Raw genomic sequence first — 23,485 nt, forward strand, 5'->3', positions numbered from 1 at the left:
TCAGAGACACTTGCAGCCAGCCAGTCACCCAGGAGTTGAGTCTAGTTTGCCAGCGGTGGTGGGAAGACACTACCCAGGGGTGTAAGCCTTGTTTGGGCTGAGCCATATGGGAGGCAAGAGAGGTAGAGGTGTTCCAGAATATTCTCTAGCGTCGATGGTGAGCTACAGAGGGATATTACAGAGACAATGCCACAAGCACTGATCCTCCAAGAAGATTCATACTGTGTATGTCTTCCTTCTTCACAACAATGTCCTTTTCCCATCTCGCTCATCTGAAAAGCTCAGCTGCTACTGCACAAAGGGAGGGTTTTTCTCATTGCCCTCCTTTTAAAACCCAGCAAACAACGACCAGACAGACAGACTGAGGGACGGAGGACAGAGCTACAGTAACAATGGAGCGACAGACTATAAACGTGGAGAGGGACACAAAAGACAGGGAGAGGAAGGGACTGAGGAGGGTGGAACAGGGGATGAAAGCCTGGGAGGAAAGTCTGAAAAAAGGAACCAGTAGCTACAGCATTAGTCAAATACAAAACAAGACTGAGGTAGAAAGAGAGGCAGAAACAGAGCATAAAGAGGTAAAAAGAAGGGAGGATAAATAAGGGAAGGAAGAAAAGAGAAAGAGGGAGGAGGGGGCATAGTAGAAACCCATGGACGATCACTAACCTGGCCCCCCTTGGGCTGGTAATTGATGTTGTCTGTGGAGCCGATCTTAGACTTGACATTCTTGAGGTCTGGCAAGGGCTGGTTGAGGACGCGAAGCTGTTTGGGGGTGGTGGCGGGGGACTTGGGAGGGGTGCGGAGCAGAGCGACCTTGAATAAATGAATTGCCATAAGTTGAATTGATGCCATGATTAGCTAATCTCAATATGATCTCCTGAATAAATAAGGGATAAATCCATAAAGTACAATTATATACAGTGCATTCGGAAAGTTTTCAGACCCCTTAACTCTTTCAACATTTAGCTACATTACAGCCTTATTCTAAAATGTATTAAATAAATGTTCCTCATCAAAAACAAACACAATACCCCATAATGACAAAGTGAAAACAGGTTTTTATATATTTTTGAAAATGTATTAAAAATATAAAACAGAAAAAAATTAATTTCAGTGGTATTCAGACCCTTTGCTATGAGTCTCGAAATTGAGCTCAGGTGCATCCTGTTTCCTTTGATCATCCTTGAAATGTTTCTATAACTTGAATGGAGGTAAATTCAATTAATTGGACATTATTTGGAAAGACACACACCTATCTACAGTTGACAGTGCATGTAAGAGCAAAAACCAAGCCATGAGGTCAAAGGAATTGTCCGTAGACCTCCGAGATAGGATTGTGTCAAGGCACATATCTGGGGGAGGGGACCAGAAAATTCCTGCAACATTAAAGGTCCCCAATAACACAGTGGCCTCAATCATTCTTAAATGAAGAAGTTTGGAACCACCAAGACTCGGCCTAGAGCTGGCCGCCTGGCCAAACAAAGCAATCGGGGGAGAAGGGCCTTGGTCAGCGAGGTGGTCACTCTGACAGAGCTCCAGAGTTCCTCTGTGGAGATGGGAGAACCTTCCAGAAGGACAAACATCTCTGCAGCACTCCACCAATCAAGCCTTAATAGTAGAGTGAACAGACAGAAGCCACTCCTCAGTAAAAGACACAACAGCCCGCTTGGAGTTTGCCAAGAGGATGTTAAAGGACTCTGGCCATGAGAAACAAGATTCTCTAGTCTGATGAAACAAAGATTTTCCTTTTTGGCCTGAATACCGAGCGTCACGTCTGGAGGGAACCTGGCACCATTCCTATGGTGAAGCATGGTGGTGGCATTATCATGCTGTGGGGATGTTTTTCAGGAGTGGCTTCAGGACAAGTCTCTGAATGTCCTTGAATGGCCCAGCCAGAGCCCAGACTTGAACCCAATCGAACATCTCTGGAGAAGCTGTGCAGCGACGCTTCCCATCCAACATGACAGAGCTTGAGAGGATCTGCAGAAGAAACTCCCCAAATACAGGTGTGCCAAGCTTGTAGCGTCATACCCAAGAAGACTCAAGGCTGTAATCGCTGCCAAAGGTGCTTAAACAATGTTCTGAGTGAAGGATCTGAATACTCATGTAAATGTGATATTTCCGTTTGTTATTTTTATTTGATAAATTAGCAAACATTTCTACAAAACTTTTTTGCTTGTTCATTATGGGGTGTTGTGTGTAGATTGATGAGGGTGGAAAACTATTTAATACATTTTAGAATAAGGCTGTAATGTAACAAAATGTGTAAAGTCAAGGGGTCTGAATACTTTCCGAATGCACTGTATTCGTCTAATTTAAAACACATTTCGAGTAGCTGCCTCAGCTGACTACAGTATAACAGCATTGATTCCTGGTCAAAAGTAGTGCACTACGTAAGGAAAAGGGTGCCATTTGGGAAGCACACTGTACCTTCTTCTCCTGCAGCAGGCTGAGTGAACGTGGTGTGCCGGGGGTGCGAGGGGTTCCGGGTGTGCGGCAGGAGTAGCTGTAGCTGGGAGGGGTTCCAGGGGTGATGGCTGTGGACCCTGGGGTGCGGGGTGTGGTGGGACCGCTGCACAGCGAGCGGGAACGCATCGACTGTGTGCCTGGGTGTGGGGAGGTCATAGAAAGTTCATAGAGGTCATACAGAGAGGTTACACAAAGGTCAATCAGAGGTTGGGCATCTCTCACCATTACTCTAGCCTGGTCTCAGATCTATATGTGCAGTCTTGCCATTTTCTGTTGTCTATGGTCCATTTGACTTGGCAAGACAGAACAAACAGATCTGGTACCAGGCTAACATTACTCCACCAAAGTATTTAAAGTTAGTCAGATGAAGAATGGCTCAAAACATACACAAACAGAATGAAACAGTGTAGTTACTAGAATGAAAGACGTAAATGAAGCCTAAACTATAGGATTGAACAACTTGATTACTAACTACTAAGGATGAGACAGAGATGTGATCTTGAACACAGAGAGACTGAGATGAACTGGGTGAGATCATGTGAGACAAGATGAGACTAGGTAAGACATTGCAGGACTAGGTGAGATACTGCAGGACAAGGTGAGACTGGATGACAAGGTGAGACTGGATGACAAGGTGAGACTGGATGACAAGGTGAGACTGGATGACAAGGTGAGACTGGAAGTAAATCCAGTTGAAATGGGGGACAGAGTGAGACATGGATGAGACTAGATGGGATAGAGAGTTCCTCTCTACCTGTCCAACTAGGGGCACGTCCTGTTCTATGCTCCGCCCTGACCTCTGTACGGAACGCTAGAGGAGAGCAGGAGCGGAAGAGGATTAAACAGAGGAGAGAGAGATAGAGCGAGAGAAAAAACAAGAGAAAAATCAAGAGCGAGAAAGAAAGAGGCTAAGCGAGAGAGACCGGCAGAAAGAGAGAAACCAGGAGAAGGGACTTACACGTAGGTCTGCGGGGTGCGGTGGAGCCGGAGCTGGTGATTGAGGTGGAGCTCTCCTCCTGGTCGTGTGGGTGGTGGTGGGTACGCCGGCTCAGGATCGAGGCAGGCCGCGGCAGGGATGACCTCTTTGGGCTCTGAGAACCACCATCCTGTCACATACAAACACACACAAACACACACACACACACACACAGGAAGGCAAACAGGCACAGAAACACACACACAGACACATACATTTAGCTTAGTACTGTATTTACAGAAGTGCACAAGTCAGAAAATGCCCCAGCTTTAGCCTGGGTATTAATTTACAGATGTGAGATCAGTTGATCAGTTCAGGGCCATATGCTAACCTTACCACGTCTATCAGTCTGTGTAGTGTTGGGGAGTCACGAGGCCCGACCGAGGAGGGACGGGGCCTATCAAGCTCCACCTCCACCAGGAAGTTATTTTTATTGTGGGAGGAGAAAGAGGAGAGAAGGCGAGGGGGCAGGAGGGTGGCCGCTCACATTTTACAGGTGGGGATCTTTGTCAGTGGTGGCGACTAAGTGACAGACAGACATTTGGGGAAGAGATGGGGGATATTGGGGTGAGAGATGGGAGAGTTACAGGAGAGAGATGGGTGAAAGATGGGGGAGATACGGGTGACAAATGGGTGAGAGACGAGGGAGAGATGGGGAGATATGGGGGAGAGATGGAGGAGAGATGGAGGAGATACGGGTGAGAGATGAGAGGGATACGGGTGAGAGATGGGGCAGATATGGGGGAGATACAGGTGAGAGATGGGGGAGAGATATGGGGGAGATACGGGTGAGAGATGGAGGAGAGATGGAGGAGAGATGGAGGAGAGATGGGGAGAGATATGGGGGAGATACGGGTGAGAGATGGAGGAGAGATGGAGGAGAGATGGGGGAGAAATGGGTGAGATGGGGGAGAGATGGGGGAGAGATGGGGGAGATACAGGTGACAAATGGGTGAGATGGGGGGGATATGGGGGAGATACGGGTGACAAATGGGTGAGAGACGGGAGAGATGGGGAAGATACAGGTGACAAATGGGTGAGATGGGGGAGAGATATGGGGGAGATACGGGTGAGAGATGGAGGAGAGATGGAGGAGAGATGGAGGAGAGATGGGGGAGATATGGGTGAGATGGGGGAGATATGGGGAAGATACAGGTGACAAATGGGTGAGATGGGGGAGAGATGGGAGAGATACAGGTGACAAATGGATGAGATGGGGGGGATATGGGGGAGATATGGGGGAGATACGGGGAAGAGAAGGAGAAGATACAGTTGAGAGATGGGGGAGAGATGAAGGAGATACGGATGAGAGATGGGTGAGAGATGGGGGAGATATGGGAGAGATGCGGGTGAGAGATGGGGGAGAGATGGGGGAGATATGAGTGAGAGATGGGGGAGATACAAGTGAGAGACGGGGGAGATACGGGGGAGAGATGGGGAGATATGGGGGAGAGATGGAGGAGAGATGGAGGAGATACGGGTGAGAGATGAGAGGGATATGGGTGAGAGATGGGGCAGATATGGGGGAGATACAGGTGAGAGATGGGGGAGAGATATGGGGGAGATACGGGTGAGAGATGGAGGAGAGATGGAGGAGAGATGGAGGAGAGATGGGGGATATATGGGGGAGATGTGGGTGAGATGGGGGAGAGATGGGGGAGATACAGGTGACAAATGGGTGAGATGGGGGAGAGATGGGGGAGATACGAGTGAGAGATGGGGGAGAAATGGGGAAAGATGGATTAGAGATGAGTGAGAGATGGGCGAGAAACAGACAGAGTGCAAACCAAACCACAAGTAAACAAGGATAAAACAATGACAGTGGAACCAAAGATGACTGTACTGAACATCATTTCCTCATCATTGTGCAAACATATATATACTATATACAGTGCCAGTCAAAAGTTTGGACACACCTACTCATTCAAGGGTTGTTCTTTATTTTACTATTTTCTACATTGTAGACTAATACTGAATACATCAAAACTATGAAATAACACAAATGGAATCATGTAGTAACTAAAAAAGTGTTAAACAAATACAAATATATTCTCTCAACCAGCTTCAGGAGGAGCGCTTTTCCAACAGTTTTAAGGAGTTCCCACATATGCTGAGCACTTGTTTGCTGCTTTTTCTTCCCTCTGCGGTTCAACTCATCCCAAACCATCTCAATTGGGTTGAGGTCGGGTGATTGTAGAGGCCTGGTCATCTGATGAAGCACTCCATCACCCTCCTTGGTTGAAAAACAAATGATAATCGCATTAAGCACAAATCAGATGGGATCGCGTATTGCTGCAGAATGCTGTGGTAGCCATGCTGGTTAAGTGTGCCTTGAATTCTCAATAAATCACTGACAGTGTTACCAGCAAAGGAGCCCCACACCATCCCACATCCTCCTCAATGCTTCATGGTGGCAATCACACAAGCGAAGATCATCCGTTCACCTACTCTGCGTCTCACAGACACGGCAGTTGGAGCCAAAAATCTCACATTTGGACTCATCAGACCAAAGAACAGATTTCCACCGGTCTAATCCCCATTGCTTGTGTTCTTCAAGTCTCTTCTTCTTATTGTTGTCCTTTAGTAGTGGTTTCTTTGCAGCAATTCGACCATGAAGGCCTGATTCACGAAGTCTCCTCTGAATAGTTGATGATGAGATGTGTCTGTTACTTGAAGTCTGTAATGCATTTATTTGGGCTGCAATCTGAGGTGCAGTTAACACTAATGAACTTATCCTGTGCAGCAAAGGTAACTCTGGGTCTTGTGTGATGATTGTTGGGAATGCACTTCAAGAAACTTTCAAAGTTCTTGAAATCTTCCGGAATTGACTGACCTTCGCGTCTTAAAGTAATGATGGACTGTCACTTCTCTTTGCTTATTTGAGATGTTCTTGCCATAATATGGACTTGGCCATATTGCACCATATATCTTCTGTATACCACCCCTACCTTGTCACACAACTGATTGGCTCAAACACGAAAGAAATCCCACAAATGAACTTTTAACAAGCTTCTTATGGCTGCAGGGGCAGTATTGAGTAGCTTGGATGAAAGGTGCACAGAGGTGCCCATATTCAACGGCCTGCTCCTCAGTCATAGTTGCTAATATTTGCATAGTATTATTATTATAGGACAGAAAACACTCTGAAGTTTCTAAAACTGTTTGAATTATGTCTGTGAGTATAACAGAACTCATATAGCAGGCAAAAACCTGAGAAATTCCACTTCCTGTTTTTTTTCTTCTGGGGGTGGCAGATTTTCAACCAAGCTCTCATTGAAATTACAGCGAGATATGGATGAGTTTTCCACTAGATGTCAACAGTCAATAGAACTTTGTCTGATGACTCTAATGTGAAGGGGGGTCGAATGACACAGGAAATAGTCACCACTGCCACGAGTTGACCATGCATTCACTACACGCGTTCACAGGGGAAGGACCTGCGTTCCACCGGTCATCTGAAGTCATTCTAATTCTCCGGTTGGAATGTTATTCAAGATATATGTAAACAACATTCCAAAGATTGATTCAGTACATCGTTTGACATGTTTCTACTGACTGTTACGGAACTTTTGGACATTTCGTCACGTTATAGTGGACGCGCTTTGTGACTTTGGACTTGTTTACCATTTTCGAACAAATCAAGCATTTATTGTGGACCTGGGATTCCTAGGACTGCATTCTGATGTTCATCAAAGGTAAGGAATCATTTATCATGTATTTTCTGGTTTCTGTTGACTCCAACATGGCGGCTAATTTGGCTTCTGTTCTGAGCTCCGTCTCAGATTATTGCATGTGTTGCTTTTTCCGTAAACTTTTTTCGAAATCTGACACAGCGGTTGCATTAAGGAGAGGTATATCTATAATTCCATGTGTATAACTTGTATTATCATCTACATTTATGATGAGTATTTCTGTTGAAACGATGTGGCTATGCAAAATCACTTGATGTTTTTGGAACAGTGAATTTAATAAGCCAATGTAAACTCAGACTTTTTGATATAAATATGAACTTTATCAAACAAAACATGCATGTAACATGAAGTCCTATGAGTGACTGATGACTGATGAAGATAATTCAAGGTTAGTGATTCATTTTATCTTTATTTCTGCTTTTTGTGAATGCTATATTTTGCTGGAAAATGGCTGTGCTTATTGTGGTTTGGTGGAGACCTAACATAATCGTTTGTAGTGCTTTTGCTGAAAAGCATATTTGAAATCTGACACTTTGGTGGGATTAACAATGAGAATAGCTTTAAAATAGTATGAAACACATGTATGTTTTAGGAATTGTATTTATGAGATTTCTGTGGTTTGAATTTGGCGCCCTCTATTTTCACTGGTAGTTGTCATATCGACCCCGTTAGCGGGATTGCAGCCATAACAAGTTAATTGAAATGCATTCCAGGTGACTACCTCAAGAAGCTGGTTGAGAGAATGCCAAGAGTGTGCAAAGCTGTCATCAAGGCAAAGGGTGGCTACTTCAAAGAATCTCAAATATAAAATATTTGATTTACACTTTTTTGGTTACTACACGATTCGATATGTGTTATTTCCTGGTTTTGATGCCTTCACTATTATTCTACAATGTAGAAAATTGTAAAAATAAAGAAAAACCCTGGAATGAGTAGATGTGTCCAAACCTTTGACTGGTACTGTTTAAATATAGCCAATTGTCTTTGGGTTCTGGTTCCATAATATAATCACAGAATACAGTGTTCATGCATATGTGTGTGTGTGTGTGTGTGTGTGTGTGTGTGTGTGTGTGTGTGTGTGTGTGTGTGGGCAGACAATCCCAGGCTGCACTATACAGAGCAGAACTGAACAGTCCTGGGAGATGTGGCATTTAAAGCACTGTGCCAGGCTGTGCTGTCTTTATTATTCTAAAAGAATGACTGTTATTATGTGGAGGAGTGACTGGCAGTCACGACCACAGATAATGGATGATAATTACAGCCCAAATGCATCCCAAATGGCACCCTATTCTCTATATAGTGCACTACCTTAGACCACCACTGAATGATGATTGGAGGGAAGAGAACAGAAACACTTCTATGTTTTTCTGGCCTGGATGTTTAGTCCACTGTGACATAACCATCAGGGTGGATGGACATGCAGCTAAACAGGCCAAAGGGGATTCATTAAAAGGGGGACAGGATAGAGAAAGGATTTATGTTCGTTGATGTTAAGTGATTTTTTGCATAGCGGGATAACACTGTGAGTTAATATGGACAGAAGAATTAGGTTCAGGCAGGGAAGCAGGTTTAAGCTGGTAAGAGGGGACTTATTTCTGACACTGTATCCAGAGTGTGTGTTTTAGTGTGCTCGGTAAGTAGGAAACAGAGGTAAAACAAGGAGATAGCCTACTACCTGAACTTGACCAATACTACAAAATCAACTTGTTTACCATTTCAAAAAGTTTTGCTACAGTGTGTCCTACTGAACATGACCATGCACAGGTGACTTGTATTCTGTCATTAAATTGGACATTAAGTTATTGTATCGCATTGTGACGCGGTGTGTCGTACTTACTGAGGCTCTATCCCGAGACTGTCTAGCAACACTGAGGGGCCGACGACCCTCTGGTACACCCACTGAAAAGAAGAGGAGTGTGGAGGAGAAGAAGAGGAGAGACAGAGAGAGAATGAGAGAAGGAAAGAGAGAGGGAGAAATAGAAAAGGGAAGGAGAGAGGAGGAGAGGACAATAGTGAGGGAGAGATGAAGAGAAAGAAAGAGATGAGGAGAAAGGAGTGTATAGTTAAACGTGATTTAAACATTAGGACAGATTGACAGAAACACAGAAACACTCTCCCACACACACAACAGCTGAGGCTGAAGCACGCCACCCACTCTACAGTCTACCAGCACAATCTAACTGACAAGTATTGGGCTAACAGTTACCCCTCTTCTGTAAACCACTACAGCAAACTTTGTGAGAGTAAATCTAGCCTTAACTGGGTTATAGTATTGTATAATTATATGGTATTACTGTACACTATGAGGGAATTGGCTGAGATCCTATTTGAGCTGCTAGAGAAAAGCTCTGTTCTCCAATGCTTTAGCAGGAAATTATACAGAATATAGGATTTTGGATTACATACAGTAAGTGCACCCGTCCATCCCACCCCCGGAACAATTTAATTGGGGCAATGCAGCAATTTAGAGGGTTTACATTGAACATAGTCTATCTATCATAAACAATTACGAGAGAGCTTCTGGAGGAAATGGCAAAGAAAACCACAAATTTAAAAACAGTGCACAAGTAAGACTATTTATTATACAGTACCAGTCAAAATTTTGGACACACCTACTCATTCCAGGGTTTTTCTTAATTTTTACTATTTTCTACATTGTAGAATAATAGTGACGATATCAACACTATGAAATAACACATATGGAATTATGTTGTAATCAAAAAAGTGTTAAATAAATCAAAATATATTTTATATTTGAGATTCTTCAAAGTAGCCACCCTTTGCCTTGATTGAGAGAATGCAAAGAGTGTGCAAAGCTGTCATCACGGCAAAGGGTGGCTACGTTGAAGAATCTAAAATATATTTTATTTCTTTATCACTTTTTTGGTTACTACATGATTCCATATGTGTTATTTCATAGTTTTGATCTATTCACTATTATTCTACAATGTAGAAAATAGGAAAGAAAAGAATAACCATTGAATGAGTAGGTGTGTCCAAACCTTTGACTGGTACTGTTTATCTACAGAGCATTCGGAAAGTATTCAGACCCATTGACATTTTCCTTCTTTTTTTTTAACATTACAGTCTTATTCTAAAATAGATTTCTTTTTCAATCTTATCAATCTACACACAATACCCAATAATGACAAAGCGAAAACAGTTTTAGATTTTTTTGCAAATGTATTAAATATCAAAAAAAGGGAATCACTTATTTACATAAGTATTCAGACCCTTTGCTATGAGAATCGAAACTGAGCTCAGGTGCATCCTGATTCCATTGATCGTCCTTGAGATATTTCTACAACTTGATTGGAGTCCACTTGTGGTAAATGTAATTAATTTGACATGATTTGGAAAGGCACACACCTGTCTATATAAGGTCCCACGGTTGACAGTGCATGTCAGAGCAAAAACTAAGCCATGAGGTCAAAGGAATTTTCCATAGAGCTCCGAGATAGGATTGTGTCGAGGCACAGATCTGGGGAAGGGTAAAAAAAAATGTCTGCAGCATTGAAGGTCCCAGAGAACACAGTGGCCTCCATCATTATTAAATAGAAGAAGTTTGGAACAACCGAGACTCTTCCTAGAGCTGGCCGCCTGGGCCAAACTGAGCAATCAGGGGAGAAGGGCCTTGGTCAGGGAGGTGACCAAGAATCCTCTGACAGGGTTACAGAGTTCCTCTGTGGAGAGGAAGGACAACCATCTCTGCAGGACCCCGCCAATCAGGACTTTATGGTAGAGTGGCCAGATGGAAGCCACTCCTCAGTAAAAGGCACAGTTTGCCAATAGTTACCTAAAGGACTTAGACCATGAGAAAACAAGATTCTCCGGCCTGATGAAATCCAGATTGAACTCTTTGGCCTGAATGCCAAACGTCACGTCTGGAGGAAACCTGTCACCATCCCTACAGTGAAGCATGGTGGTGGCAGCATCCTGCTTTGGGGATGGTTTTCAGCAGCAGGGACTGGGAGACTAGTTAGGGTCAGGGAAAGATGAACGGAGCAAACTACAGAGATCCTTGATGAAAACCTGCTCCAGAGTGCTCAGGACCTCAGACTGGGGCGAAGGTTCACCTTCCAACAGGACAACAACCAAAACAATGCAGGAGTGGGACAAGTTGGGACAAGTTTCTGAATGTTCTTGAGTGGCCCAGCCGGAGCCCGGGCCTTGAATCCGATCAAACATCTCTGGAGAGACCTGAAAATAGCGGTGCAGCAACACTCCCCATACAACCTGACAGAGCTTGAGAGGATATGCAGAGAAGAATGGGAGAAACTACCTAAAAATTGCTTGTAGCTCATTCCCAAGAAGTTGTGCGGCTGTAATCACTGCAAGGTGCTTCAACGAAGTACTGAGTAAAGGGAATACCTATTTAAATGTGATATTTCAGTATTTAAAAAAATAAATATTACAAATCTGCAAACATTTCTAAAAACCTGTTTTTGCTTTGTCATTATGTTGTAATGTGTGTAGATTAATGAGGGGGGAAGAAACGATTTAATCCATTATAGAATAAGGTTTTAACAAAATGTGGAAAAAAATCAAGGTGTCTGAATACTTTCCGAATGCACTGTATATTGTGGAAACTCACTTTGTCAGGTGAGGTAAACCAGTGTCTGTCTCCTTACAGCAAGCGGAGCCAAACTACCAGTTGCTTGGCAACCTCTACTTCCTGAATGACACTCTATTCCATTTATAGTGCACTAATTTTGACCAGAGTCCTATGGGCCCTGGTCAAAAGTAGTGCACTACATAGGGAATCGGGTGCAATTTGGAACTAATATCCTGCTCTGTGGAAATGCAGTGAAAACCTACTAATTGCACTGTAGTTCTTTCACAGCTGTAGTTCTTTCAAAGCAAACAACCAAAAATGATATAGGTTAAAGATACACAGATTGAGTTAATAAGTGAGATGGTGAAAGATGGACAACTGGTGTTATATACAGAGAGAAAATAAAAAGTATTGCAGGTACACATAACTCTGAAGCAGTATCGTTGACCAAACCATCTCCAACAAAAAATAAACCAAGAATGAACATGGAAGCTGAGGAGAATAAAAATACATTTAAAAAATTTACAAATGATAAAATAAATGTAAAAAGTTGAGCTGTTCACAATAAGCCAACAATAAAGTCAAATAAAAAAATGTAGAGCAAATTTGTTTTTATTCTAATAAAATGCAGACACTGAACATGACAAACAAATGCAACAGAATAACAATTGATAGATTAACAAAATGATTGATCAAATTTAACAAAAATATAAGTTTTAAATCACTGTAAGGATGAGTTAACTGTAAAGCACTTTGTGAAACTGCTGATGTAAAAAGGGCATTATAAATACATTTGACTGATTGACTAGATGTGAATGTTGATGTTTGTAGCCACATTGCAGATTTCTAGCCTTCCTGACCCCGGCCAGCAGTTTTGCGTTCCAAATGGCACCCTATTTCCTATTTAGCGCACTACTTTTGACCAGAGCACATTGGGCCCTGGTCAACATTTGTGCGGTACATAGAGAATAGAGTTCCATTTCGGACGCAGCCCAGGAATGATTGGTCACCTGTAGGTTTCCTCCTAGCACAGGGGTGGGCCTGGGCAGGACGGGAGTGTCGGACCGCAGTAGACTTTAACACACTCTTCCGAGATGGAGAGGAGCGCATCTCAGCTTTCTTGGTCAGCTCAGTCTTCTTAATCACGGCTAGCAGAAGAGGGAGAGACATAGTTAAAGAGAGAAAGGGAAAGACAAACAAGTAACATAAGAAGAAAGAGAAGGAAGAGGGAGAGATAGTCAAAGAGAGAAAAGGAAGGAAAGGATAGTGTGACAGAGGTTTGGTAGGACAGAACCACTCACCTGATCCCCAGTTAACACTCACTTGAGTTCTTAAAGGCTTTTAAAGATGATTATCTTTGACAATTATAATGAAAGAGAATAACAAAATCTGTCAATTAATAATATATAACTACAAAGAACTATATAGAAATGAAAAGTGTTGTTGGTTTCCAAGACACATATCCAGCCTAGTCCTGGACTAAAACGGAATTTCAAAGGAGGTTTTTCACTGAAATGTCCGGGAAACTGGCCCTCTAGAGTAACAAACTGAGCAGAGATCTACACCAAATAAAATCAAACAGAATTAAATAAGCTGTCAATAATAATGAAAAACTAAAAATAATTTTTAAAAACAACAACAAAAAACAGAGTAACAAACTAATTTGGAGAGATATTGTAGTTCTAAACCTTTTTTCTTCTTGACGTCCTCCCTGGGGATATAGACCGGCTGCTTGTGAATGGGTTTACGTTCTGGTGTGGAGACGTGCCCCTCGCGCGCTTTCACCCGCCCCCCTTTAGCCTTGGGATTTACTGGCTGCTTCTCCTGCTTCTGCTGTTGGGGAGTCTTCTCCATCTTGACTGGTGGGGCTGGGACCCGGTCGGCTCTCAGGGGCTCGATCTGCTCTGTAGCCATGCTCTTGTCATCATCCATATCTACAGTGCAGAGGTCTACGTATAAAATAGACATGGTAAGATCATCATGCAGTAGTACTATGGTCACAACACAATACATGGGAACAACACTCATAAATTGGGCAAAACAGTGTTAACGTAACTTTGTTATGATGATAAAATATGTCTTCATTATGAAAAGGCTGTAATAAACATGAACATGCATATGTACTATTTAATTTTCTAATATCTGATTATATAATTATTTGTGGTCACTGAAACGTAATTTATCTGTCATTGAAACCTGTATTATGGGATGACAACAGAGAGAAATCTCACCTTGAGTGTCGACCCAAGAGCTGTCTAGGATTGAGTCGTCCATGGTGGTCTCGTCTCTGTCGTAGCTCTCTGTCTGTCCCTCGGTCTCTGTCTGCACCTCCTTCTCTGGGGAGGCCTGCAACTCCTTCTCACAGACCTCCTCTGAGACATCCCCCACCTCCTCCAGACTTGCTGCCTCCATGATCTCCACCTCCTGGGACTCCTCCTCCTCCTCCTCTTCCTCCTGCTTGTGGAGAGCCTGTGGTGTCTCAGGCTCAGGTGGAGCAGAGAAACGCACGCTGTGTCCTGGCTCCTCGCCCTCGTCGATGGTCTGGACTACAGTGATAAAGTCATCTTCTACAGTCACCACTGACTCTATGGCAGCTCTGGGCTCTGGAACGTCATCCACCGCTGCTCCTGCCCCTGCCAGAACTTCACCATCTTCCTCTTCTTCTTCTTCTTCCTCCTTGTCTTTCATTATATCCTTCTCAAACTTCTCTTCTTTCTCTCCAGGATTTGTTGGTTTTATCTCTATCATGATTTCCTCCTGTTCCACCACCTGCTCTATATTATCCTCCTCCCCATCTTCCTTTTTCTTTTCTTCTATGTTCTTTTCTTTGACCTCTACAACCTGCTCCTTCTTCAGCTTCTCTTCGCTAACTTTCCCCTTCTCTTCTTCTGTGGTGCTCACACCACCATCTGACAACACAGACGGAGATGTCGCCATGAAGTCAACCTTCGGAGGCGTTGTCTGACCTCCCGTCTGTTTAGGTTTCTCGGTGTCCATAACTGGAACCTTCTCTTCTTCTGTGGTGCTCACACCACCACCTGACACAGACGGAGATGTCGCCATGAAGTCAACCTTCGGAGGCGTTGTCTGACCTCCCGCCTGTTTAGGTTTCTCGGTGTCCATAACTGGAACCTTCTCTTCTTCTGTGGTGCTCACACCACCACCTGACACAGACGGAGATGTCGCCATGAAGTCAACCTTCGGAGGCGTTGTCTGACCTCCCGTCTGTTTAGGTTTCTCGGTGTCCATAACTGGAACCTTCTCTTCTTCTGTGGTGCTCTCCACGGAGGAGGCCGGGGAGGGCCTGGCGGGCCTGCTGATCCGGTTCTTGGCAACCCCAGTCAGTTGGTAGACATCTTCGGCATCCACCTCCTCGTATGCCTCCTGGTGCACCAAGAACTTGTCTTTCACCTTCTCCCTTAACTCCTGCAGCTCTCGCTCCTCCTCCATGCTCAGGGGCCTGTCCTCCATCTCCAGCCGGCGGATCTGCCTCTCGTAGGCAGCCATCTCAGCATCTGTCTCTGGTCCCTCGTTCTCTGCCTTTCCCTCCTCATCCAGTGTGACCATTACCGTAGGAGTCACAAAGGACTCTGCTGACTTCAGAGCAGAAGCCGGTTTGTCATTTTGGTCCTCCATGGCAGATTTTTCATGGCTGATCTCTTTGTTGTCTTTTTCCTCTGAAGCGGAATCTTTCCGTCCCACTTGTTTTGCTTCTTCCTTTTCTTTGAAACCGTCACACACAGTTAACTGATTTGTCTTCTCGTCTTCGGCTAGTTTGTCTCTAGCTTCGATCTTCAGTTTTTCCTCTGCCATCTTTTCCTCCAGAGCCATAGGGGTGAAGCGCTGGGGCGGGGAGTCAATGGGACTATGGAGGTCAGCAGGGGAAGGCATGGGCCCCGAGTACTCACTGAACACACAGTAACCCAACTCTTCCAGCTGGCTCTCACTCTTGGCAAGACTCTGGCTCTGATTCTGGTCCCCCAGGACCAGGTTGGCCAGGGAGTCGCTCCCAATGCCTTGGGCGTCTGCAGGGACAGACTTCCTCCTCATGATCTCTGGGTCATTGTTCTCAGAAGCTAGTCTAGACCTGGTGCCTGCAAGGTCCAGCATCTCAGGTAGGTCAGGAGCCATGACTGTCCCGTTTTTGTAGTAGTATTTGGGTGGAAAGGGAGACTCTGGCGACTCTGACCCCTGGGGGCTGGTCTTTTCGCCGGGGATCTCTCCTGTGTTGTAGGGAGGAGACGAGGAGTCGGACGTGACTGAGGCGGCCGTCTCCAGGATCAGGGGAGGGAAAGGCGGGGGCACCTTCTCTGCAGACAGGGTGGTAACTGGGAGATAGTTGACAGACTCATCCAGACTGCCACTGGTAAAAGACATGATGTCCGTGGCCAGTGGGGAGAAGTTCCTAGGTAGGCCCTGGCCACTGGGATCCATCGATCCAATCGTAATGTTGAGAGAGTAGCTTCTCTGATCCAGGGCCAACTTCCCGGGGGAAAGCCTACATTCGTTGCTCCTGTCCAGGGCCGGTAAGGTATCCTTTTGATCTCCCATCGGACTCGCCTTGGTGTCTGGCTTCTTCTCCACTGACTGTGTTTGTGCCAACATGCTGTAGTTGATCTCAGGGGGTGACGTAACTGTTGGGGAGCTTCTCCCTAAGCTCTTCTCTTGACCTGCGGTGCTCAGTTCATAATAACCTTCTGCTGCTTGAGCCTCCTTGGATCCCTCATCTGCCTTCAGGGCCAAAGTCTCGAAATAAGACGACATGCCAGATTTGTCTTTGTTAGAGTCAGAGGAGACACCTTGACCTTGATCTTTGTCTCCAGCTCTAGTGAACCCAGACACTGCACCCGTTGTGAGGTTACTGGACTCAAGAACTTCCACTGACGGCTGCTTCTCTGAGACTGTTTTAGGTTCATCTGGTAAAGACATTTTGGTAGGCTCTTTGGCTTGGCTCTGGCTGTTAGAAAGGGAAGGGGACGGAGAAGCCATTTCTGTTTTGGGGTACAGGGGGGGTGCTGTGTGGTCCCCGCTGGAGAAAGCTGGACACTCTGGTTCAGTGAAGTCTGGGCTGAGGCATCCACTCTCACTGCCTGGTTTCTCCATCTTTAAGTCTGTAAGTTAAATCTTTAGCAGTTAGTTTAGTTTTGCTTCAACACTCAACTATTAATTGTAGTACTTTGTTTAAGGACAGCCATTTTAAATAGGGCCAGCCATACTATCACAGACACAGGCAAAGCTCTGCTTACTGTTGCACAGTACAGAGGGCATCGCACATCACTGAGGAGGCAGGACAGGAGCATGAGGCGGAACCCACTCTCATATGGACAGAACAGAGGCATGGAACGTGATGGAACCGGAATGACGGAATTGGAATGCGCAGGCAGCCATACTGTTGATGGATGAGAAGAACCAAGCAATGAGGAATGGAATGGTTTTCAGACGAGTGACGACTTGACAATCTAATAGAGGTCAAATAATAGCCTTTCTGTCATTCTGTCAATTCTTAGTGACAAATCCTAATGATTTGCATTTAGCTAAATAATTACTTTACACCATGATTTGTCAGTGTGTGTAGAATAATTTGATCTTTGATTAATTAACATTGAGTACATATTTAACTGTTAACTTTGAGGACGATATGCAATGGTATATCTTTATTACAAGTTGTTAGTATAAAGTTCTTAAGTTCAACTAAGAAATAAACATTTGAACAACAGGAAAAATGACAGAATAACACAATATCGAACAGATGAAAACCAGTGAAATGGCACAAATGAATACAATGACAAAACAATGAAAACACTCTGATAGTATTACAATGACAGCTTAAGGAAAGTTGAACAGAAAATACTGTTGAAACCAATAGAGAACGGATGATTTACATGATAAATAAATGAGACGTCTATATGGGATACAACACTGCCAGAAAGACACTGAGTGATAGGTTAACACCAATGAGACATCAATACATTGATAGGTAGCATCAGAGAGGGAAAGCACAGTTAGGAGGATCGGCAACATTTCATTAATACACAGACACGAAAAGGCCGGCCTCAAAATCTGCAACTAGAAACTGAAAACACAAGCAAGGAAAAAGCAAAAATAAACATGTGTCCTAGCTTTCACCATCAAGCCCGTGTTGCCTTGCAGCCTTTAGCAGAGCGTAGAGCGGGGGGTCGGGGGGCAACTTTGAGCCATTCCACCTCATTTAATCACTGATGAATTCCCTTAAAGCCTAAACGTTCTCATTTTCTATAAACAATACAATAACATGCATCCTGGGAGACCAGAAAGAGGGCAGACAGACACACCTTCATCAAGGCTCTCCTCCTTCCCCTCAGGCACTGCCACCTCCTCCTCAACCTCCTCCTCCCTCCCGTTAGGGCCATCAAGAGCAGCACTAAATGCCACTGCCTGCACAGGGGGCCCAGCCTGGGCCTCGCCTACAGCCGCAGCCTGTTCTAAGGGCTTGGTTGGGGGGCCGTCTGGCTCAGGCTCATCCCCACTCCACAGCTCCTCAAGAGCAGCCACGATTTCTGCTGCTGCCCCTTCCATCTCCTCATCCTCCTCCAACATCAACACTTCTTCCTCCTCCTCCTCCTCCTCCTCCTCCTCCTCCTCCTCCTCTTTGAAGTTATCTGTAAGAGCCTCGACAGTCTCTACTTTGCATAAAAGAAGGGGAGAGGTGGACAGTACACATCAAGACTATGGGTTGGCAACACAGACTTGGATTACATGGGTACAAATCGGTGAGACACTTTAAGCTCTGTAAAGGTGGCTCACAGATATAGATGCACATGTCACAGATGTTGTAGCGTATGAGTGAGTGACGTTTCTCCCCTGGCCATGTGATTTGTTTGGGTTTGAACTGGATGGATGTTTTGGATCATAGAGTAAGCAGGCAGAGGCTTTTCTTTATAATAAAGATATCAAATAATATCAAATAATCCTGAAAGAAAGACAGATACCGGTCCAGCACACTGTTGAATGTTCTTGCAGTTTTATTGAGTGCAACTGTGACAGAGAGGTCCCAAAAGTCTTTGTCAGGCTATAAAATAACCCTCTCCTCTGTCTGTCCAATCTGCTGTGGCTCTAAGTTATCAAAAAGGCATACAATGGCCATAGTCTTTATCTGTCACACACACCACATCAACACACCACACCAGGTCATTTTCATTCAAATGTTACTGTACATTTATCAGTAAGAAAATGCATGCATGATACACTATAGCAGTATTTTGCAAGCAAAGTTGTGTGGCTATACATACAGTCATGGCCAAAAGTTTTGAGAATGACACAAATATTAATTTTCACAAAGTCTGCTGCCTCAGCTTGTATAATGGCAATTTGCATACACTCCAGAATGTTATGAAGAGTGATCAGATGAATTGCAATTTTTTGCAAAATCCCTCTTTGCCATGCAAATGAACTGAATCTCCAAAAAACATTTCCACTGCATTTCAGCCCTGCCACAAAAGGACCAGCTGAAATCATGTCAGTGATTCTCTCGTTAACACAGTTGTGAGTGTTGACGAGGTCAAGGCTGGAGATCACTCTGTCATGCTGATTGAGTTTGATTAACAGACTGGAAGCTTCAAAAGGAGGATGGTGCTTGGAATCATTGTTCTTCCTCTGTCAGTCATGGTTACCTGCAAGGAAACACGTGCCGTCATCATTGCTTTGCACAAAATGGGCTTCACAGGCAAGGATATTGCTGCCAGTAAGCTAGCACCTAAATCAACCATTTATCGGATCATCAAGAACTTCAAGGGGAGCGGTTCAATTGTTGTAAAGAAGGCTTCAGGGCGCCCAAGAAAGTCCATCAAGCGCCAGGAACGTCTCCTAAAGTTGATTCAGCTCTGGGATTGGGGCACCACCAGTACAGAGCTTGCTCAGGAATGGCAGCAGGCAGGTGTGCGTGCATCTGCACACACAGTGAGGCGAAGACTTTTGGAGGATGGCCTGGTGTCAAGAAGGGCAGCAAAGAAGCCACTTCTCTCCAGGAAAAACATCAGGGACAGACTGATATTTTGCAAAAGGTACAGGGATTGGACTGCTGAGGACTGGGGTAAAGTCATTTTCTCTGACCAATCCCCTTTCCGATTGTTTGGGCATCCAGAAAAAAGCTTGTCCAGAGAAGACAAGGTGAGCGCTACCATCAGTCCTGTGTCATGCCAACAGTAAAGCATCCTGAGACCATTCATGTGTGGGGTTGCTTCTCAGCCAAGGGAGTGGGCTCACTCACAAATTTGCCTAGAACACAGCCATGAATAAAGAATGGTACCAACACATCCTCCGAAAGAAACTTCTCCCAACCCTCCAGAAACAGTTTGGAGACGAACATTGCCTTTTCCAGCATGATGGAGCACCTTGCCATAAGGCAAAACTAAGTGGCTCGGGGAACAAAACATCTATATTTTGGGTCCAGGGCCAGGAAACTCCACAGACCTTAATCCCATTGAGAATTTGTGATCAATCCTCAAGAGGCGAGTGGACAAACAAAAAACCCCAAATTCTGACAAACTCCAAACATTGATTATGCAAGAATGGGCTGCCATCAGTCAGGATGTAGCCCAGAAGTTAATTGACAGCATGCCAGGGCGGATTGCAGAGGTCTTGAAAAAGAAGGGTCAACACTGCACATATTGACTCTTTGCATCAACTTCATGTAATTGTCAATAAAAGCCTTTGACACTCATGAAATGCTTGTTATTATACTTCAGTATTCCATAGTAACATTTGACCAAAATATCTAAAGACACTGAGGACGCAGACTTTGTGGAAATTAATATTTGTGTCATTCCCAAAACTTTTGGCCACAACTGAAAATTTTACACATAATATACTAAGGGGACGTTGCCTTCTCCTTATTAGTTGAGAGAAGAGCCACAAAAACATATCATAAATCCCACTCCCAGCTCATCCAAGATCTGTAACAATTTTCTGACTTGCTGTAGGCAGTTTAGGCACTAGGCAGAGAATGTGTCCTGTATCACTGTTCTAGGACCAGTCCTCAATCCTCCAAACCCAAACCATTAGATGATAGAAACAGATCTAGCCCCCAAACAAGCATATCCACGCATCCTCTCTCTGTCACCATGGAGCTGGGTGCCTCTGCTCCTAACTCCTAAGCTGTTATGCCGCCTGCGATTCTGAAATCCTGCTTAGAGGCAGAAAGACGCTGCTCAATTCAGCAGGCTTTATGTGGCGGCGCTATGCCTCGCCATGTGGCACGGTGCTCAGGGTTTTAGATGTGATGGCCTGGTGACTGTGCTGCTGCTGCTGTCTGTGTCTGTGTGTGTGTGTGTGTGTGTGTGTGTGTGTGTGTGTGTGTGTGTGTGTGTGTGTGTGTGTGTGTGTGTGTGTGTAGCAGAGCCGTGACCGGATGTGGCAGCGTGCAGCAGTGTGCTGGGTCACATCACAGCAGGGACTCTCTCTCTGCCCAGGAAGAGACAGAGAGGAGGAGTGATGCCATACAGTCTACAAGCTGGAGACAGAGGAGAGAAGAGAACTGCTAAACCTACAGATGTATGATCTTTATTTGAGCCAGTTTTCTCCAGCGGGACAATAATCCTGAAGCAACAGGAAATGTGAATAATTATGTGGATTCTAATTAATGGAGATTTTTGTAGGGGTTGATACATTTTTCATAAAGTGGAAATTACAAACTTCAGAAGCCTTTTTAAACCTCAAATACACTACACTTTTTTACATTTCTTGCATTGCAGGGTGATCAAATTAAGATCCTACATCTGTAGCTTCAGGGGATCTCTTTGCCCAAGGAGAGACAGAGAGGAAGACTGATGCCGTATACTGTAACACTTCCAGCTGTCTCCTGGAGACAGAGAGGAGACAGAGAGGGGAGGGCTGCTAAACCTCCAGCCTAGTACAGCCCTGATGAGGTGTTAAGTAAGGACATGTTTTTGTTTACTAATACTATAAGCCTTTGAGAGTTGTGAGAGAGCGTATTGAGAGTGTGTGTGAAGTGTGTCCTTTAAGAGATCACAGAGTGTTGAGTGTCGAGCTAAAAGTCGTCCTGTGATTTCTGTGTTCGAATAATAATCTACAACGGGTGTGTGTGTAAGGGCGGTGGTGGGACTCATGAGAAGGGGCTTGATGGGAGGGATCAGGGATGAGTTTGTCTTTGAGGGAGAGATGACAGACAGACAAACAACACGCGTGAAGCATTAAGATGACACGGACAGGCAGAGAGGAAAACATGCATGAAACAAGTCTTAGATCATGCTCAACAATCCCCTGTATATTGCTGCAAGCCATTTGGACCTGCATGCCACTCTATTTACGTGATATGCATATGACGTTGTTTGACCTGTATGCATAAACATGTGAACACTTTATGATATGTATCCTTGCAAGTATGCACATGTACGTTTAAGAATTTCCTCAGCCCAGTTTGTATTCAAATAATGAATCAATACAGTTATTGATTAGTTATCTTTATCGGATCACTTTGAGAAATTATGCTTATATTTATTTGCTTTCAGAAGGTATGGAGGGCTTCCGGAGCAACATTGACTAAAGGGAACAAATGGCTTTGATTGAGAAATAAATAGAAATTAAAACAAACTAGATAATCAAAACCTGAAAGCTCAGATTCTTTGAGCTAATTGACACCACAGGGACACACACAGACGGTAATGCGGAGGTTGTTGGTCAAACCACAGAAAAGGTGGATCGGGGTAAAAACCGAGAAAGAGGAAGATAGAAGAAGAGACGATAGGAAGGAAGAATGGCGTTATGTAGAGGAACCATGCGCGGTTCACCTTGGATCTGTCTAAAGGCAGCGGCCAGCACTGTGGGCCGAGAGGAGACCGAGCGATCCCACTCAGGGCTGAACAAGGGGTGATCATAGTATTCCTCGTCAGAGTGGTAGGGGTCATCCTCGGGCACAGACACAGAGATGGAGGGGGCGAGGAACTTGCACCTCTCCCGAGAATTTTGGAAGCGGCGGAGAGGGCAGGCCTCCTTCTCCTCATCCCCTACATCTACAAACAACAGAAGAACGTACTGCAGGGGAAATTTGGACAAACACACAGAGAAACACGCTGGGAGAGAGGGAGGGAGAGGCACACACAGAGAGAAACACGCTGGGAGAGAGGGAGGGAGGGGGAGGGAGGGAGAGGCACACACACATAGAGAGAAACATGCTGGGAGAGAGGGAGGAAGGGGGGAGGGAGAGGCACACACACACAGAGAGAAACACGCTGGGAGAGAGGGAGGGAGAGGGGAGGGAGGGAGAGGCACACATACACAGAGAAACACGCTGGGAGAGAGGGAGGGGGAGGGAGGGAGAGGCACACACACAGAAACAGACCGGGAGGGAGGGAGGATAGAGGGATGTAGTGTTGGGGGAAGAGAGAGAGAGAGAGAGAGAGAGAGAGAGAGAGAGAGAGACAGAGACAGAGAGACAGAGAGAGACAGAGACAGAGACAGAGAGAGAGGCAACAAGACAAAGACACAAGGACAGTGACCTGCAACTGAAAGTGAGTTTGGAGCCTGCCACTCGAAGAGAAGATGGGCGGACCACACAGTCAGAACAACGTGACAGAGACAGCAATGTAAAACGATGTTACAATGAAACCCATTGAAAGCTAGTGTTAATGAACCGACTGATGTAGTGCTGATAGACAGTGTATCCAGCGGAGGGCTGCTAGTGGGCCACTACATGCTTGCTGGGTGTTTGGTAACCGCCCCTAATACAGTAGCACAGTGTTGCCAAGGTGTTCTCTTATAAGGGAGATGGCTATGATTCATTATATCGGAAGAGAGGAA

The 23,485-nt window shown here is 44.9% G+C and overlaps 1 protein-coding gene across 1 annotated transcript in view; it reads right to left on the reverse strand.

Moving 5' to 3' along the window:
• The window catches only part of LOC139401370 (microtubule-associated protein 2), an 88,576-nt gene that overhangs the window by 15,693 nt on the left and 49,398 nt on the right, over window positions 1-23,485 (reverse strand). Inside the window, exons 6-15 of the mRNA XM_071145672.1 lie at window positions 14,857-16,803; window positions 13,924-14,730; window positions 13,381-13,641; window positions 12,703-12,840; window positions 8,975-9,036; window positions 3,782-3,856; window positions 3,428-3,575; window positions 3,224-3,280; window positions 2,431-2,606; window positions 667-813 (exon numbers count right to left, since the gene is read on the reverse strand). Coding sequence (XP_071001773.1) covers window positions 667-813; window positions 2,431-2,606; window positions 3,224-3,280; window positions 3,428-3,575; window positions 3,782-3,856; window positions 8,975-9,036; window positions 12,703-12,840; window positions 13,381-13,641; window positions 13,924-14,730; window positions 14,857-16,803 — 3,818 coding nt within the window. The remainder of the gene's footprint in view (window positions 1-666; window positions 814-2,430; window positions 2,607-3,223; window positions 3,281-3,427; window positions 3,576-3,781; window positions 3,857-8,974; window positions 9,037-12,702; window positions 12,841-13,380; window positions 13,642-13,923; window positions 14,731-14,856; window positions 16,804-23,485) is intronic.

This window comes from Oncorhynchus clarkii, chromosome 3, assembly GCF_045791955.1.
Source record: "Oncorhynchus clarkii lewisi isolate Uvic-CL-2024 chromosome 3, UVic_Ocla_1.0, whole genome shotgun sequence".
Classification (NCBI taxonomy): domain Eukaryota; kingdom Metazoa; phylum Chordata; class Actinopteri; order Salmoniformes; family Salmonidae; genus Oncorhynchus; species Oncorhynchus clarkii.